Source organism: Loxodonta africana, chromosome 18 (assembly GCF_030014295.1).
Source record: "Loxodonta africana isolate mLoxAfr1 chromosome 18, mLoxAfr1.hap2, whole genome shotgun sequence".
NCBI lineage: Eukaryota > Metazoa > Chordata > Mammalia > Proboscidea > Elephantidae > Loxodonta > Loxodonta africana.
In genome coordinates this window covers 62,504,935-62,524,239 of record NC_087359.1, presented here as the reverse complement: position 1 = coordinate 62,524,239, position 19,305 = coordinate 62,504,935, and the positions used below count along the sequence as shown (strand labels likewise).

Here is a 19,305-nt window from a genome sequence, read left to right as displayed (position 1 = left end):
TATTATGAAAACACTCTGCATCCCACTTTGAATTGTGGCACCTGGGGTCCTAAATGCCAACAAGCAGCCATCTAAAATACATTAATTGGTCTCAACCCACCGGGAGCAAAGGCAAAGGAAGAACACCAAGGTCACACGACAACTAAGAACCCAAGAGACAGAAAGGGCCACTTGAACCAGAGACCTACATTATCCTGAGACCAGAAGAACTAGTTGGTGCCCGGCCACAATCGATGTCTGCCCTGTCAGGGAACACAACAGACAACTCCTGAGGGAGCAGGAGACCAATGGGATGCAGACCCCAAATTCTCATTAAAAGACCACATCTAATGGTATGATTGCGACTAGAGGAATCCCAGAGACAATGCTGCCCAGAACTTCTGATGGCACAGGACAGGAACCATCCCCGAAGACAAATCATCAGGCATGAAAAGGACTGGTCAGTGGGGGGGAGAGAGATACTGATGAAGAGTGAGCTAATTAAATCAGGTGGACACGGGAGAGTGTGTTGGCAACTCTTGACTGGAGAGGGGATGGGAAGATAGAGAGAGAGGGAAGATGGTAAAATTGGCACGAAACGAGAGACTGTAAGGGCTGACTCAATAGGGGGAGAGCAAGTGGGAGAAGGGAGTAAGATGTATGTAAACCTACATGTGACAGACTGGAATGGTAAATGTTCACTTGAAGCTTAATAAAAAAAAAAAAAAAAAAAAAGAGGCATGAAAAAAGAAAGTGAGAAACATCTTTAAGTTTTATTTTTAGATAATTTATTGTTAAATGAAGAAGTCACAAAGCGAAATGATGTAGGACAGGTGTCAAAGAGAAATCTAAACAATGGTTTGTGTCAAATACCAGTCGGGATTTCCTAAGGCTGGGAACAGGAAGAATGTCAAAGGAAAATTTACTCATTCAAATTAAGTTTTTTACAAAAAGTTCTGTGATTTGAAAAGAAAGTAACTTTTAAAAATACAAATCACTTATTACAGGAAAAAACATAATTTAAAAGACTGAGAAAAAAAGCTTTTTAATTAACACATAAACTGTATCTCCCAGATACACTTAGGAATGTTGGTTTTTAACCAGTGAATTTTAAAACGTCACCGTGAACGCACAGGGACAGCCTATTGATTTATGTCACTCAATCCACATCTACACGAACGCGTTTCATTATGTCTTCCTTTTCGGCAACTTTCAGCAAAGCAGATTTGGAGGGAAAAAAAGGTTAGAAAGAACTACAGTTGGTTCCCCAGTGAATAACTTAGCAAAACCTGCTCCTCCATTCCTACTGTTCCTTTACAATCACTCGCTTCCACTTACTTCACTGATACGTTTCAGATTCTCTCCACACCTAGAAGTATGTGCCCAAACTTAACACGACCTCCTTAAACCAAAGAATGATCATAAGGACATCTTAAAATGTGGCTGCATTAAAAGGCATATTCTCCCACACTTCTCTCTCCAGCCATAAAAAAAAAAAAAAGTTGCCGTCGAGTCTGACTCGTGGCAACCCCATGTGTGTCGGTGTAGAACGGTGCTCCATAGGGTTTTCCATGGCTGATTTTTTGGAAGTAGTTTGCCAGGCCTTTCTTCCAAGGCACCTCTGGATGGATTCTAGCTGCCGGCCTTTTGGTTAGTTGCAAAGTGCTTAACCTTTTGCACCCCCCAGGGACTCCTGCTGGGCTGCCCTCAATAACGTTCTGAACTCATTCAAGTGCTTCCATCTGGCCAGAGCAAAGCCTTGGGGAGTCTCTTAACACAATTTAAAAATTACATTTAGCACTTAATGGCAAGATTATGAAGCTGGATAGAAAAATCAATTTTTAGAAGTACATGCTGTCATTTGCTCTTCCAAAGGCAGGAAGCGTTTGTTGCTCTGTAGGCTGATGGAGGAGACTCTGGGGTCCCCAAGTGCCCTCCTGGCTTCACCCTGGCAAACTTGGGACCATTACACCGACTGTAGGCACCTGTCCAACGAGATGTGCCCGATCGGCTAGGAGCACAACGACTGAACAGTTACGTCTGAAAAGGACACCAGACAATTCGGCTCTCCAGGCCTCCAATGACTTTAAATGAGGGTGATTATCATCACACCTGCTTTGACTGTAACAAAAATCCCTGCTGTGGCTCCAGGGTGCCCAGAGAGCTATCAAGTCTGCTTTCAGGACAGCTGGGAGCCATCCACAGGGACCCAGCATTATGGCGGGAGTCTGAGTTCACAGCGCTCGGAAACCCTTGATCACCTGACATGATTTAGACGTGTTGTTGTAAGGTGCTGTCGAGTCGGTTCCGACTCACAGTGACCCTATGTACAACAGAACGAAGCACCGCCCGGTCCTGTGCCATCCTCCTAATGGTTGCTATGTCTGAGCCCATTGTTGCAGCCACTGTGTCAATTTAGATGTAGCCAATTGAAATATCCATGGTTTATTCTTTCCAATACTTGGAAGAAAAAAGCCGCCTGCCACTTTCTTTAGTCAGAAGCCACAGGGATTGGCAGGAGGAAGAAGCAAGTGCTGGGGATGGTGGGGTGGCGGTGTGAGGTCCTGAGAGGGGCTGACTGAACCAGTGGCCGTCCCTGCTTCCTCAGCCGGTTCAGCTGAATCCACAGAGCTTCTTTGGGAAGATCTTCGGTTAGCACCCAACTCTGTGATTTTCACTATGTTAAAATGAAAATTTAAAGAGACATTTATACCATCACTACAGTGTCCAGGTTTTGGAGTTTGAATTGTGACATTATTCCCTATTCTGAATTTAACTTTGCTTAGCCTGAGCGGTGATTTCCTTGCTTTTTGGATCAGACCTAAGGCACTGGCAGGATTTCTCTGCAATTTTGACACAACCAAAGTCCTTACAGTGAGTCAATCCCCCATCCCCCGAGAGTGACACCTACCACAGTGAACCAGATCACCAAAAACATCCACAGCTACCTCCTCCCAGTGGCATCGAGTCTTACGTGTGGCCGTGGGTTCCCGCTGGGCGTCAAGTGAAACCGCCCTCATGGAGCTCCAGAAGTGTTTTCCAAAGCATTCTTTCAAAATGCTGTTATCTCTCAGAAGGGCCCTTTGCTGCGTTTTGCCTTATGAAAAATAGGAAAGTATTTGGAAACCCTAAAGTACGTATCGGGGGAGTTACACAAGCCCGTGGAGACGTTCACCAGACGCCAAGGAGGCAAGGCGCTCTGCCAGAGTCTTCGCTTCAGAACCTACCGGTGGAAAGAATCGGAACAGAAGCCACTGCTCCTGAACTCAGCAGCCCGTTAACCTAACGTCCCTCAAGCAGGCAAGAACAAAATGAACGTTTTCTGCTTTTTTTTCTTCCCCCAACCATCTTATATTGCAGTTTGGGGGGTTTTGATATCATGAAAACAATTTAGAGAATTCCAAGAGTTTTGGTTGACAGGAAATGCAAATGGAAGTAAAAACTGGCATGGAACTCAACTCTCCACAGATTGAACCCATATGGGTGTCACAACTTACTGAATTTGCACTACTTTTCTAGTAGTGAAGACTCCCGTGGCTGAAATTTCTTCAAACTCAATTTTTCCATCATCCCAGAGACTTCTTCCACGCCCTTCCTCAGACAAGCTGACCAATGGAGGGAAGAGCTATTGATTCTGCTTTCAGGACAGATGGAAGCCATCCACAGGGACCCCCATTGCCATTTTTTTGCCATTTTCCTTTTGTTCTCATTTCCTTTTATTTTCTCACCAAGTTGAGGCTTGGGGGCAAATATGCAGCAGCAAACCAGAAAATACACTGCCCTTAAGAACAATTAAAAAATATTTAAAAACAAATTTCCTCAATAACAACCATATGCAAGGATATCTTGGTGCTCCCCCAGGCTGGGCTTAGCAGTGTCTCTAGACCAGACTCCTCTGGGCCTGGAGGGACACATAGGCGCAGCAGTGCCAAACGTGACCAGGGCCGTCTGGGGACCAGGGCAGCGGAGGAGCTGGTCCAACCCAGCCAGCCCGCGCGAGTCAGCATTCATCCGAGAGGCATTCGCTGCCCACAAACTCGGGGGCTTCGAGCTCCACGCTGGACAGAAACCTTCTCAGTGTCTTCCGACAGTTGTAACCCAGGGTGGTGGTATAGACGGTCTTGGGGTACTTGGGGTAGACGATGGTGGTGCTGAGGAAGCGTGCAGGCCTGTGGCGGGGCTCAAAGCGCACCTCAGCCCTGTAGTTGCGCCACGTACAATTGGGGACGCAGGTGACTGTCTGGCTGCAGGAGGCCACTGCCAGGCCCAGGGGCATGTGGACGTCGTTGATGAAGTGCCGCTCTGAATCGTACTTGACTGAGGAAGTGTACCTGCGCCAGAGACATAAGGCAGCATGAAGTCACTCCTCTGAGCTGGGGGCGGAGGGGTCCTTTACTGTGACCGTGAACCTTCTCGCGGGGTACAAGTGCTGAGATGTAGCTACTCCAGCAAGAAGCAGCACAGAGTTTGTGGAACGCTAGGTACCATCCTAAGCACTTTCTTTATGAGTTCTAATTTAATCTTCCCAAGAACCCCAGGAGAGGAAACCAAGGTGCGGAGGTTAAATTCACAGTGCTATTTAGTAGAGCTGGGATTTGAACCCAGGTCTGCAGAGTTCCAAAGTTCGGCCCTGAACCCACTGTTTCTCATTGCAGGCACTACCCCTGGGGTCTACTCCCACTTACTTAAGCTATGAAACCTTGACCAGGTTACTTAACTTTTCGGAGTCTCACTTTCTTCTTTCTGTAATGGGTGCCCCATAATAACCACGCAGGATGCTAACACCCAGCAAGTGCTGTCAGTAGTAATTATCATATGTGATGGGGTGGATTCTACTGCTCTACTAGCAGGGAGCAGTTTCTCTGTCCTCTCAAGAGATCAGTCAGCATTTCAGTGAGATGACGAAGGCAGGAGGAACCTGCATGCTGGCTCTGAAAGCATACCGCCACCATGTACCAGTAGTTGGCCCACTTTCGTCTACGGTTTGGAGACCCCTCGAACCTAGGGCCTCAGGGATCGCACTGTATCAACCAAAGCCAATGACAATCTTGACTTCCATAAAATAAATTAACATCCGTCTTCCTCAGCAGCTACCTTCTTTTTTTAAGTCTATATTTGGCAATTTGAAGAGTTCCTGGGTGGCGCAAACGGTTAGGTGCTCAGTTACTAACCAAGAGGTTGGCAGTTTGAATCCACCCAGAAGCACCTCTGAAGAAAGGCTTCGTGGTCCACTTCCGAAAGGTCACAGCCCCTGAAAATCCTGCGGAGCACAGTCCACCTCGTGGGGTTACCCTGAGTTGGAACTGACTCAACGGCAACTGGGTTTTTGGGTTTGTTTTTTTTTTTGGCAATTTGGGAGTTAATTATTTTTTTATGAAAATAAAGCATTAATGCATTTGACCACATTATGACTGCAGCTTCATGGATATTTAAATACATAAGAGTACCACATACAGACTCATCCAACAGCACTGTTACTAGCCCCCACCCACCGGACAGGTGAGTAAGAATCACCGCTCTTTTCTGTGAGTCGGATGTAAATTTCTTTTCTCCTCAGGCAAACAGGTAAGAGGCAGACTGAAGTTCATGTCATGAAGTCATGTCCCCATTTGGTTCAAAATACAAGCTCCACAGGAATAAAAGGCTAAACTGCTCACCTCCAGGCTGGTGAACCTCCCTTTGTTCCATGTCAAAGGGCCCTTTGTGTTCCTGAGACTGAAACTCCAGCTATAAAACCACCAGTTACCAAAAGTGGAATTCCTTTCTCTAAAGAGGCATATCTTTACATAAGCCTCTCCACGAATCTCTGCCCCCAGGTAACACAGGGAGTCACTGTGCGGACTGGACAGCAGACACCAAAAACCCTTGATGAGATAAATTCCTGAAGGAAGAATGCTACTTGCCGAGTGAAATTATAACCTGCAACCAGGTTACAGTACCTTGAGGTGGGTGGGGATATAGTTGCGGGGGTGGGGAGCAGCTTCTGGAATGAATTTTTAACAGATTTTAAGTATCTGATGGCTACGGTGTGTAAAGAGAAAAAAGCAAGTTTCCAAACTTCATGTATAACGTGATCTCGTTTTTATTTTAAAAAGCGTGCCTATATATTTAATTGGCTATGTACGCAAAGAAAACAACCTGAAAGCATACCCACCAAGCTTTAAATAGTCTTTGGCACACTTTTGCAATTAACTAATTTTATTTATTTTTTTACAGTAAGCATTAATTTCTGGAATTAAAAAAATGAAAATTAAAAAAAGGAAATCGGGGTCTGCTGCATTTACCTTACTTCCGTCGGTGGTAAGGGGTCAAACTCAACTCCTTCGCCAAAGGACAGGGGGCATAACCTTGGCAAGCAACCGGAGGCCAGAGGGGCGGGGAGTGAGGCTGGATTCTGCAAGGATGGAGAACAGGGTTAGACCCCCGCCTATCTGATGCGCCTCCCACAGAAGGTCCTGGCTCTGAGCCTCCAGCTCACAGGCCCAGCTGTGACCTGTGTCCCCCTCCTGGGCATCCCTGAGAAGGACAAGCCCACAGCAGGGGGAGAGCACTGGACAGAGAGCCAAAGGTCTGGGTTTGAGTCCCGGGACTATCACAAACACACTATGTCACATCATAAGTCCTGTAACCTTACCTGCATTGCTGAGGTTTTGCAAAAGGCTGAAAAGAGGAAACATGCTTGCACTCATGATCACTGCCAGACCCAGGAGCTGCTGCACCATCCTGCAGCAATGCTATGAGAGAACCTGGATTAACTGAGTTTAACCAGAGGGAGTAGTGGTCTAGTGGTAGAAGTCTCGCCTTCCATGCAGGAGACCTGGTTTCGATTCCTGGCCAGTGCACCTCAGCACAGCTACCACCCATCTGTTATTGGAAGCTTGCATGTTGCTATGATGCTGAACAGGTTTTAGCAGAGCTTCCGGACTAAGGTGGACTATTCTCAAAATTCAGCCAATGAAAACCTAATGGATCACAACAGTCAGATCCCATTGTGCGTGGGATCACCATGAGTCAAGGGCTGGCTTGGCGACAGCTAACAACTAACCAGAGCTCTCAGTGATGTGACACCCCTTCTGGCATCATCTCGATAAGACAGGCAGTCCCTGGATTACAAGCAAGTTCTGTTCCTAAGTGTGTCTTTAAGTTGAATTTGTACATAAATCAGAACGGTTAGGTATGGTTCATATCTAACATCAACTAGTCAAATATTTGTCTTAGTATATAGCATATCTTCCTATGCATAAAAACATTAAACACTTCCAGCTACACTAAAACACCTTTAACATAATAATACAGTAATAACAATAATGTTTTAATGCAGGTGGCAAAGCTGTACCTGTCTGTTATTATAAACCACTGTGTGTACCTTGAATTTTTAATATAATAGGCTTTATGGAGTTTGGTTCGTAACTATGGTTTGTACGTAAGCCAGACATTTGTAACCCAGGGACTGCCTATACTTTAGAAAAAGCTTAAACAAAGAATTACTACAAGGGATTTTAAAAAAAAGAAAAAACTGAAGATTGAGTCCAACTCCCTCATCTCCTCTGCTTCTGGGGCTGTGGAAAGTGATCTGTAATGCTCACCCAAGACCCTCCCAGACCAGCCACCACCGAAGATGGAGAAATTCTGCAAAACCACAGAGTTTCATGGGTAAAATGAACACCAAATGTTCCCTATGACACCTTCCACTAGCCAGAAAACTCAATTCCCCAGAGTCCTATACTCCCAGAGCCTCAGCTCTCCTCCAGCCTGGTCCAGGCATTGGGCATTCTGGCTCATCAAGTAGACTAAGAGACAGCTACCTCCTAGATTCAGGCCAGTGTGCAACCACTGCGATTGGAATCGGGTGCCTGCGTAAAGTGAGCAAAGACAAACACGATGCAGGCTTGAAGCCAGCAGCCCTTCGAGTTCCCGCATTCACTAGGAATCCATCATTTTCTTTGCCTAATTGGCAAGGATCCACACGTGGGCTAGAGTGTGGAGATGGCAGTCCCATCTCCACACCTCCCAGGACAGAGGAGGCAGACATTTCTAGAAGGTTGGCTCTGGCACCCTTATCATGTTACCAGGGCGAGATATAAAGTGGGGGTGTAGGATGGAAATGCAAAAGCCAAAGGGGACCTGACAGGACAGGGAGACAGAGGTGCTGAGGGTCCAGCCCCTGGGCTTGGGTGAAGAGTTAGTAAGCCTGAGCTAGGAGAAGGGCTGTGGCTGAAGACCAAGGTCAGTGGATGGGTGGGTGGGGGGTGGGCACTGGCTGCTGCAGAGCTCCTCTGCTCTGCCCCCAGCTCTCTGGCTGCCAGATACTCCCCACCTTCAGGGGGCATCACCCAGGCAGGTCTTACGGGCTGCAGGATGACACAGCCACCATGAGGTGGTAGACAATACTTTCTCCAACACCCGCATAACAGCCTTCTTCCTAGTGCTCACACAGGCACTCGGTTCTCCTGCCCCTACTTACTGCTCCCCCATCCCTACCCACCCACACCCAGCAGACACTCCCTGAGCACCCACCTTGTATCAGGTACAGGCTGGGGGTGGGGTGGGGCAGGATTTGACAGCTCAGAGACAGCACAGGGCACCAAGGGCTATAACAGACATGTGAACAAGGTGCTATCAGAGAATGGGGACAAAGCCACAGACTTCAACATGGTTTGATGAAATATCAAGGAAGGCTTCCCAGAGGAGGTGACAGGAGTTGAGCATTGAAGGACAGGAAGGCTTTGACTGGAGGAAAAGCTGACTGGGTGCTGGGAGAGGTAGGAGGAGATGGGATCAGGTGGGAAAAGGCATGCCAGGTGGTAGAGCAGCATCAAAGCCTGGGAGGCACCAAGGTGTGTGTCTGGCCTTTCAGGGGATGTAGAAGGTAGGTCTAGAAAGGGGCCAGCCAGGCAGGGAGGGCTCTGAAGGCCAAGCTGAAGCAAGCCTCACCTTCAAATGGCAATGAGGAAGTACACTGCCGCCCAAGGAGAGAGGGTCAGTGGGTCAAGAATCACATGTACGTCAAAGCTTCACTGCGGTCCCTGAGAACAGCAGCCATCACTGACTACCTCACAGTGGGGAGAGGGCTGCAGATGTGGGCGGCGGGGGTGGGGGGAGAGAGGATGGAGGCCTAGGCTGAGTGTAGGCAGGATGTGGCCTCCCCCAGCTCTAGGTAAAGGCAATAAACACCACCATCTGAGTGATTCCTAAGGCAAAACAGACTTGCTACAGTTTTTTCTTTAAATAAATTAAAAAAAGAAAATGCTTAATTTTTGAAAGTTCCCGCCCACCTGAAGGCCTCCCACCTACTATGTGCAGGACTGTGGGTTAGGTATTCATTTAGGTGTTCAGGATAAGGAAGGCCAGCAGGCGGCTGGAGACGACCCTTCTCCAAAGGTCCCCTCCAAGACAACTAACGGGGTCCTCAAAGGCTGGCCCGCTTGCTCTCTGAATCCGGGTGCCCAGAGCACACCCCTCTCTCCAGGACCAGCCAGAAGGGGGCAGGCCCCTTGGGAGCAGCCGCCGAGGGCAAAGCCGCCAGGGTGCCAGGCACGCACGATCGTCGGGAAGGCTGAGGTTCCCTCTCGGTGTCCCGAGGTCTCCGTGTCCCGAGATCTCCACCCACCCGGAGGGCAGGAATGTGGCCGAGCCGCAGCCTGGCAGCGCCAAGGGCCACCACCCTGAAAGGAGGAGGCGGCGGCTCGCCTCTCCCGGGGCTCCCGCGCCTCCGAGGCGATGACAATTTTCCAGCCACCGGCTCCAGCTGGCCGAGCTCTCGCTGCGCTCCCGCCCCGGGCTCCCGGCGATGGCCACGCCGTCCCGACGGCCAGATGGCGACGCCGACAGCGCGCCTCCACGGAGGCTGCAAGACCGACGTGTGGTTTCCCGGAGCCAGCTGGGGAGAGAGAGGGGAAACAGAGAGGGTGGGCGCGAACCACTCACCTGGGCCGCGGGGGGTGCCGCAGCGTCGGGTTCCAGCGCCCCAGGGGCGGGCGTGCGCTCCCCGCCGCTGCCGCTGCCGCCGCCGCCGCCGCCGCCCCCGGCCGCCGCGAGTCCCCAATGGCTGGGGCTGGGGGGCAGCCCCGAGTCCGGGCTGTCTAGGACGCCGTCGCCCTTCTTCTTCGTGTCCACAAGCTCCGGCACATCCTGCAGGCTCAGCCGGCCCACCATGGCTGTGCGCGTGCCGGGGCCGGGCACCTGGCGCGGGGCCCCGGGCCAGCGACGCGCGCAAGGGGCACAGACGCGGGCCCGGGCCGCTGCCCGCCCGGCCGCCTCCCTGCCCGGCCGCCCGCGCGTCGTCCGGGTCTCGCCGGCCGCCCGCTCCGGCCTCGCTCTCGCCCCGCCCGCCCGGCCCGGCGCCAGGGGCCGCTGCGCTCCCGCCGTGCGCCGCCCGCGCTGCGCTCCGCCCGACAGCCAAACCCGCCCCGGGCGGCTGATTGGAGAGCGCGGGGGCGCGGGCGGGAAAGGAGCCCCCCGGCCTGGCCTCCCCATCAGCTGCAGGTGGACGCGGGGACCTCGCTCGAGCCAGGGCCCCTGGAGCGCGTGTCTCCTCGCCCTGTTCCAGTGGGGCCTGGGAGGCGCTAATATTCCTAGACCTGGAGGTCGGGGGGAGCCGGAGCTGAACCTCCGCCTGCAGAGGCCGGGGGAGCCGGGCGAACCCTGCGAGCAAACAACTGGAAATTATTAATAGTTAATACGCTTCGTATGGCTCCAGCCGCCTCTTGGCTCAGCAGGGCGGACTCTCGGTCTGCCTCTGGCTCTCATTTCTGCCCGGGAGGAAAAGAGGGCCTACCAAGTTCATCCTCAGGGGACAGACGTCCCTCCCTGGGGGGTGCTCAGCCCAAGAGGCTGTGGTCGCACCAAGCAGGAGAATCTGTCGAACAAGATGGACAAGCCCAGCAGGGCTGTCTCAAAGACAGCCTCCTGGGGGGAGACAGAGGCAGAGGGACTCTTGACCCACCACAGCTTCTCATCCACAGGGAGCAGTTGGCTCTGCGCCCGGGGTTCTGAAAAAACAGACCAGGACTTCTCCCCTTCTCTGGTTTGAAAGAGAAGCCCAATCTGAGTGGGAACTTGGCTCAGTAGCTGCGCCTGTAAGTCTGGGCTGTTCCCAAATCCAATATCTTTTCTCAGGGAAACCTCCATGATCACCAGCAAGTATTAGGAAGGCCTCCCCTGACTCCCACAGGCAGTGGCCACCCTACCCTGGATGTTTGGCTAAGAGCCTAGAGCTGGAGCCATGCCAGCATCTAGGTGGCAGGTACCAGCTCTGTGGAGAGGAATCATGCCCTGGGCTGAGGGACTTCCCTAGCTAGGTAAGGATGGGCTTGCAAAAATAAAAAATAGTTGTCCTGCTTGAGGCAGAACTGTTAAACTCAGAATTTCAGAGCAGGTAGATCTTAGAAAGGGGCCCTAGTGGTACAATGGTTAAGCACTCAGCTGCTAACCAAAAAGTCTGCACTTCAAATACATCAGCCACTGCTCAGGAGAGAAAATGTGGCAATCTGCTCCCGTATAGATTACAGCCTTAGAAACCCTATGGAGCAGTTCTACTCTGTCCTACAGGGTTGCTAAGAGTCGGAATCGAGTCGATGGCAATGGGTTTGGTTTTTTGGTTTGGTACTTGCCTGCCTGTATACTAGGTCATCCACTCATTCAGAGCCCAAAGGAACCGATTACAAAATCAACTGTGCACTGCCCTGGACTAATGATGATTGCAAGGACATACTGTGAGCAGCGGGTCTCAGAGGCTGGGCCATCTAGACTGCTATGCCCTACTGCCCCAGCTGATCCCACCATCTCATATCTCAGGCTGCTCCAGACCTGAGCATCAAATCTGTGTGCTTCCTGGGGATGCAGAAAGATGACCTGTCTGCAGGTGGAGGACTTGTCTCCCTGGAGAGAATTTGCCCACCAGCATTCTCAGGTAGATCCTGAGAACTAGTTCTCACACCTGGTCAGATTGGGAAAGGTGTCCAAGAAGATGGCAGTTACTCCCAGAAGGTGGTGGCCCTTACAGCCATCAGCCTGAAAGAGGTGGAAGATGAGACGGAGAGAGGTCAGTGCATCAGGCCAGTACAGCTGTTCTATCAAAGTGTGGATTGTTCATCCAAACTCCCTGAGGGACTGAATTGGTGGGATGGCAGCAGTGGGGACCATAGTCTTTGAAAACATCTAGCTCAACTGGCATAACATAGTTTATAAAGAAAATGTTCTACATTCTACTTTGGTGAGTAGCATCTGGGGTCTTAAAAGCCTGTGAGCGGCCTTCTAAAATACTCCACTGGTCTCACCCCATCGGGGCAAGGGAGAATGAAGAAAACTAAAGACACAAGGGAAAGATTAGTCCAAAGGACTAATGGACCACATCTACCATGGCTTCCACCAGTCTGAGTCCAGCACAACCAGATGTTGCCTGGCTACCACCACTGACTGCTCTGACAGGGATCACAGTAGAGGGTCCCAGACAGAGCTGGAGAAAAATGTAGAACAAAATTCTAACTCATAAAAAAAGAAAAAAAGACCAGTCTTACTGGCCTGACAGAGACTGGAAAAAACCTGAGAGTAGGGTTCTCAGACACCATTTTAGCTCAGTAATAAAGTCACACCTGAAGTTCACCCTTCAGCCAAAGATTATACAGGCACATAAAACGAATGGGACTAAAGGTGCATGCCAGCCTTGGGGCAAGGACTAAAAGGGAGGAAGGGACAGGAAAACTGGAAATAGGGAACCCAAGGTCCAGGAGGGAGAGTGTTGATATGTCGTGGGGTTGTTAACCAATGTCATAAAACAATACATGTACTGTTTAATGAGAAGCTAGTTTGTTCTGTAAACTTTCATCTAAAGTACAATAAAATTTTTTTTTTCACACACAAAGAAAGTATGGATTGTTGTGGAGAGATTGGGAGGTGACTCCACCTGAACCTGCTAAAACCTGGAGCCAGGGAGGAGCCCAGCATTGCTACCTTCGGAGGAATTCTGAAGGGCTTGGATTATTCACATTCCAACAGGAGATCCATGCAGATATCAAAGCATCTAACTTGTTGCCCTTGGAGCATGGGGGTGTGAAGTAGCCAACTTTGGATGGTCAGCAGATCAAGGGGACACCTTCCCCTCCAACATGGGGGTCATTGAGCAGTAGTCCAGGATTTTATGTGGCTATCTGGGCCCTGCAGTAACACCCATCAAACTGTACTTGGGAGCCATCCAAACTCTGACCCTTATGCTATGAGAATTTTGTCTGGTCATCAAGAACAACCCTGCTCCCCACTCCAGAGGGTCACCTTGGTGAACACTTTAGAGAGATCGGGCAAGGCAGTGTTTCGTTCTGTTGTACCTACATTGCTATGAGTCAGAACTAACTCGATGGCACCTAATAACAACAACAACACTGTTTGGTTTTAAGAAGACTTCAGGGGATATTTTTGGTTTAAGATTTAAAGATGATCTCAGGGTAATAGTTTCAGGGGTTCATCTAGCCTCCATGGCTCCAGAAAATCTGGATTCTATGAGAATTTCAAATTCTGTTCTGCATTTCCCCCTTTTTGATCAAGCTTCTTCTATAGAATCTTTTATCAAAATATTCTGTAATGGTGGCCAGGCACCATCCAGTTCTTCTGGTCTCACAGCAAAGGAGGCAGTTGTTCATGGAGGCAGTTAGCCACACATTCCATATCCTTCTCCTACTCCTGCCTTTCCATCTTCCCTCTGTTGCTCCAGCACACTGCCTTTTTTATTGAGATATAATTCACATGTCATAAAATTCACAATTAATTCAGTGGTTTTCGTATATCCAAAAGGTTTTGCCACTATCACCATTTTCTAATTCCAGAACATTTCCATCACTCCCCCCAAAAAGCTCTATGCCTGTAAGTAGTCATTTCCCATCTCCCTTCACCCTAGTCCCCTGGTACACACTAATCTACCTTCTATCTCTGTCTACTCTGGACATTTCATATAAATGAAATCATACAATTAATAATAAATAAAGAGATTGGGCAGGGTTTCCTGAATCCAGAGAAGGTCCTCAGGCCACAGGACAACTGCTGAGGAGCTTCTGAGGCATAAGTTCACGTCCCACAGACCTCCTTCCTCACAGCTCGGCGCTGACACACACAGGAAACTGAAGGGGCTTGACCAGGAATGTGGCTTTAGGATCTGACACTGATGGAGAAGTAGAAGGTGGAGACCATGGTCTCATATGGATTCCCCGAACCACTCAAGTCCCCTCAGAATTCTGGTGAGACAATCAAAAGACAGCCAGGTGCAGAGGGGAGAGCACCAGCGGGCAGGAGCGATGAATAGGGGGAGCACAGGGGATTTTCAGGACAGTGGAACTATTCTGAAGTATTCTGTATGATTCTGTAACAATTGACACAGGACATTATGCATTTGTCAAAGCCCACAGGGCTGTACAACACAAAGAGTGCACCCTAACAGAAACTTGGACTTTACTTAATAATAATGTATGGATATTGTCCATTCATTGTAACAAAGGCACCACACTAATGCAAGGTGTCAGTAATAGGGGACACTGTGGGCAGGGGGAGAGGGAGTATTTGGAAACATCGCTCAATATCTCTAAAATTGTTTTAAAAAATGAAATCAATTAGAAAAATAAAAGGACAACCAGGAAGACCCCTGGGTTGGCAAATTCTTGTCCAGACTGTCTTCAGAGAGCTCAGACCAGCCCGAGCTGACTGGAGGCCATAATGCTACCCAGAAGAACCTAGGGAGCACCTTCAGCCTGCTCAAAGCACCCTACCTGTCCCGGCCTCTGCAAACTCACGGTGTTCCCGGTGGGGATGAGCTCCTACAGGGGAGACCATCCAATTTTAACCTGCTTTTTTTTTTTTTAATGAGCACTGCTGGGTAGGAGAAAAGCGGGATTTCCACACATTTCAGACCCCGGAATTTGGTGGTTTCTCAGCCTTGGGCAATGAGTTCACATTGCAAGCCTACTGTGGTTCTTGGGAAGAGCCCCACTACACAGGCTCATGGTCACTCTGCATCTTATTCCAGATTGTTTTCCAAAGAACGTTGTTTTTAAAAACGCGAATCAAAGCTTGGAAAGGTAACTGATACCGCCTTGACTTCCTCCTGATCTGGGTTTGAAGACAGGCCTTCCCCTGAGGAGACAGGCCTTCCCCTAAAGAGACAGGCCTTCCCCTGAGGAGACAGGCCTTCCCCTGAGGAGAGCTGGGGAGCACCTAGAAATCAGGGGTGAGTTACAAAACAAGCGTGGCCCAGGGAGTCCATGGAGCCCACGTAAAGAGTGACCACTTCTCACCAATGTTCACGGCAGCACTGTTCACAAGAGCAAAAAGGTGGAAACACCCAAGTGTCCATCAACAGATGAATGGATAAACAAAATGTGGTATAGCCACACAAAACCCATTGCCATCGAGTGGATTCCAACTCAGAGAGACCCTATAGGACAGAGTAGAACTGCCCCATAGGGTTTCTAAGGCTGTAAGTCTTTACAGAAGCATACTGCCACATCTTTCTCCCACGGAGTGGCTGGTGGGTTTGAACCGCTGACCTTTAGGTTAGCAACTACGCTCTTAACCACTGCTTCACCAAGGCTCCTTATATCCATACAAGGGATTATTATTCAGACACAAAGAGAAATAAAGTTCTGGCACATGCTTTGGCATAGATGAACCTTGAAAATGTTACGCTGAGTAAAATAAGTCAGACTCAAAAGGCTAAATATTGTATGATTCCATTTATGTGAAATACCTAGAATAGGAAACGCATAGAGAATACATATTTGTTGGTGGTCACCAGGGCCTAGAGCAAAGGGGAATGGGGAGTTTTTGCTTAAGGCATGCTGGGTTTCTGTTTGGGCCGATGAAGAGCTTTTGGAAATGGATAGTGGAGATGGCTGCTCAGCATGGTGAATGCGATTAACATCACTGAATTGTGCACTTAAGAGTGGTTGAAATGGCAAATTTTTCATGATAAATATTTTGCTCACCTCACAAAAAAAGAGTGGCTACTTCTCAAAGCTGTCCTTTCAGAGTGAGGCCATCACCCCCTGCCTGGATCCCAAACTGTCTCCTCACAGGACTTGGCTTCTAGCCTGACGTCTCTCCCAGCAGGGCCGAGCAGCAAAAGCTGCCTAACAGGGAACGCCAACCCTGCTTTTCTGTTTTTTTCTGCACTAAATTAAGCCCATGCCCGAAAGGGTGCTAAGTCAGCCAAGAGCAGGGCAGGACCCCCACGGCGGCGGCTGCTTATTGTTTTAGAACAGGCTGTCTTCAGTAAACCCAGCCAGGCAGTGGATTGAAAACACTCCAGGCCCTAGCACGCTGGCTCCTGCCCCAGGCCCGTGACACCTTGCAGTTCCAGCCCCCTGGGTTCCGGGCTGTGCTGTGGCTCGTGGTGTAGTAGATTTGTCTTAGTGTTGAATCAGGCCTTCCTTTCTTTCATCGATGCCTGTGTCAACCAAAATGCCTTTTAAAAGAAGATAGAATGTTGTTTTGTTTCCTTAAGTATTTTAAGATTAAGATAGTTTTCAAAGAGCATTGAAAGAGACCGTCCGTGTTCAACAAGGAAGCAAACTGAAGTAGAGAGAATATGCTGACACAACAGCTCACAGGTGTGTGCACGTGTGTTGGTGAGGTCGGTTAGTACCCAGAGCCCCCACAGGTAGCATGAACAGAACCCAGAGCCGCCAAGTCGATTCCAACTCATGATGACCCCATATTCTGTAGAGTACACCTGGTCCATAGGATTTTCTTGGCTGTAATTTTTTTTTTTTAATCTTTACAGAAGCAGATTGCCAGGACTTTCCCCCATGGTGCTGCTTGGTGGGTTCAAAACATCAACCTTTAGCTTAGTAGTCAAGGGCAAACCATCTGCACTACCCAGGGATACCTAAGTTCTTGCTTGCCAATTTCAGAGCAAGCCTAAGGGAATAGGCCGACTACCTTTCTGACCTCTCTACTGGGAAACCACCAGTTCAGCTGGAGAGAAGGGGTCCGTCCCAATCCAGCCAGTTACACTAACCCGGACACTGAGTGCAGGCGGGGCATGGCCAGACAGGTGTCATCTATGTGCAGTGACCTCTGATGCTCGTCAAATATAGGGACCACCCTCAAGACCTATTCGTAAGCTAAAAGCTGATTCTCTGGCGATCCTTGGTAACCCAGAGAAGGGCCTTGGCCTCTGGAAAATAAAAACCAGATGGGATTTTGCAAAGAGTTGGGCACATGGTCTCTTGGAATGGCCTCAATACACTTGTCCTCTTGGCTCCCTTCTGCATATTTACACTGGATGAGGACTTGCAGGTCAGAAAAATAGCCCTTGGTTGAGCAATTGAAGTTAAGACCCTTGGCTCCTTGGCCAAAAGGTCTGATAGAAGTGTATGCTTGATTATCCCTCTGTGTGGCCACCCTCCGGATGTAGTTTCTAGGGTCTGCATGGTCTGCAGGGGCTGCATGGGGAGGCCTGGAGAGTGAGAGCCCTTGGGGACAGCCAACTTGCTTGCCAACCAGAGTTTGACCTGCTGTGTCCTTCCCAGGATCCGTAGGCCTTCAGTGCATTCCTCTCCTACCCCAAATTCAAAGTAGAATACACACAGGCTGGAGGCGGCTGCGGTTTGTAGCTATGTGCTGTTGGGAACTCCTGATACTTGCTGAAGACATTTCCATGCCTCTGAAAAAAAGGTTTTTCAGTTTTGGGTCTTCACTGAAAATTACCCAGGCAGAGGGGAAGAGCATGCGATGAGAAGTATCCAGGAAAAACTCCGTACGTCCCATATTTTCCCACGCTTCTCAGCCAGAGGGTTAGCTTGAATTTTGTTATCTCTTGCCCCATTTTTTTGTAGGACCCCCCCCAAACGCTGACAAGTGTTTCTTTTTATAGGCTTACGAATAAATCTGGTCATCCATGTGGGATGCCTGCTATTCATTTTCTTTTCTGGCTGCCTTTGGGGCTGGGTGAGGCCCACTGCCCCAGCCTCTGGTTCTGCCTTTCCACAGACACCTAGGAGAGGCTCCAGCAAGGGCACCTTGGGTACTGCTTCTCTGCCTCTTGCTGGGCACTACTGCCCATGCTGCTGGGGTGGAAGGGCCCTGTAGCTCAGAGGTATGGGGCCCTGCTATGAGGCGCTTTGCAGCCAAGTGCCTCTTGCTCCTTCTGGTCACATTCACCAGGCGTCCTGACAGCAAGGCTCCCTTTATGCCTGCCCCCCACTTGACTCTGCTTGGCCACTGAATGCCACTCCCTGCCTTTGATGTCCACAGGCCACCTGTTCTGCCTCCGAGTTGTCCCAGCCTAAAGTCTCTCCCAGTGTGCTGGCCTTTCCCCCCTTCTGACTTCTCGGGGAGCTGAACAACTCTTAGCAGCTGCCACCACGCCGTGATGGGGCCTATGGGACTCTGTGAGGTGTGTCTTCCCTTAAGCCCATCGGTATGGACAACATTTCAGGTACTGCTGCCCCTTCTTCGGTTCCACGTTGAACACAGGATTTCTCTATGGGGCCTGCAGTCTCTCCAGTTAACCTTGGGAAGCCAGGCAATGGTGTCCCTAGACCAGGATTTCTCTCAAATTTATGGGAGGTTTCTCTCATACCTCAGCCTAGAGTGGTGGGGGGACCTGTCAATCTCTACACGAAGTCACACCCCACTGTGGTTTTCTCGTTCTCTCCTGCTGGTTTATTTATTTTGGATGGGAAAAAAATGTTTATGTCATGATGGACTCCTCCCTATGAAGATGGTATAAGTTACATGCAAAGTCCTCCAGGATTTCAGCTCTTAAAATGTAAAAGCAAGTTCTTAGAATAAGAAACCAAACCTAAACAAAACAAAAAGTCTTTTTGGCACCCTGGTGATGACAGCCATGACTTTCACCTCTCCTACAAATTATAAGGGTGGTATAAACAGCTAATGCTCTCAGCTGCTACCCAAAAGTTTGGAGGTTCGAGTCCACCCAGAGGCACCTCAGAAGAAAGGCCTGGCAATCTTCCATAAAAGCAGCCATTAAAAACCTCATGGAGCATAGTTCTACTCTCTGACTCACACGGGGTCACCACGAGTCAGAATCAACTACACGGCAATTGGTTTTTTAATATGTAAATTATAAAAGTCTATACGAGAGTACAAAAGCTACAAATTTGACTCTATTATCTCTATAACATTCCCACCCGAGGTCAGTGCATATAAGACAGGACTGCCTGATGCTGGAGTGGTGGGAGAAAGGAGGGAGGTAAAAAAGAATAGAAAAATACCCAATTTAATACAGAACTATCATCTGACTGGAGACACAAGGGATGACCATCGATTTCATGAACGAACCAACCAAGCATGTCCTTTAGGAGCCCTGAGAGGAGTGAA

General features: G+C 49.4%; 1 protein-coding gene across 1 annotated transcript; it reads right to left on the bottom strand.

The window, feature by feature from the left end:
• Window positions 1-733: 733 nt before the first annotated feature.
• On the bottom strand, window positions 734-10,189 carry RFLNB (refilin B). Its single transcript, XM_064271510.1, has 3 exons — window positions 9,907-10,189; window positions 6,264-6,373; window positions 734-4,310 (listed from the first exon to the last, which is right to left on the bottom strand). Exons 1-3 carry the CDS (start codon window positions 10,132-10,134, stop codon window positions 3,980-3,982), a joined length of 669 nt encoding a protein of 222 aa, XP_064127580.1. The 5' UTR covers window positions 10,135-10,189; the 3' UTR covers window positions 734-3,979.
• Between the last annotated feature and the right edge of the window lie 9,116 nt (window positions 10,190-19,305).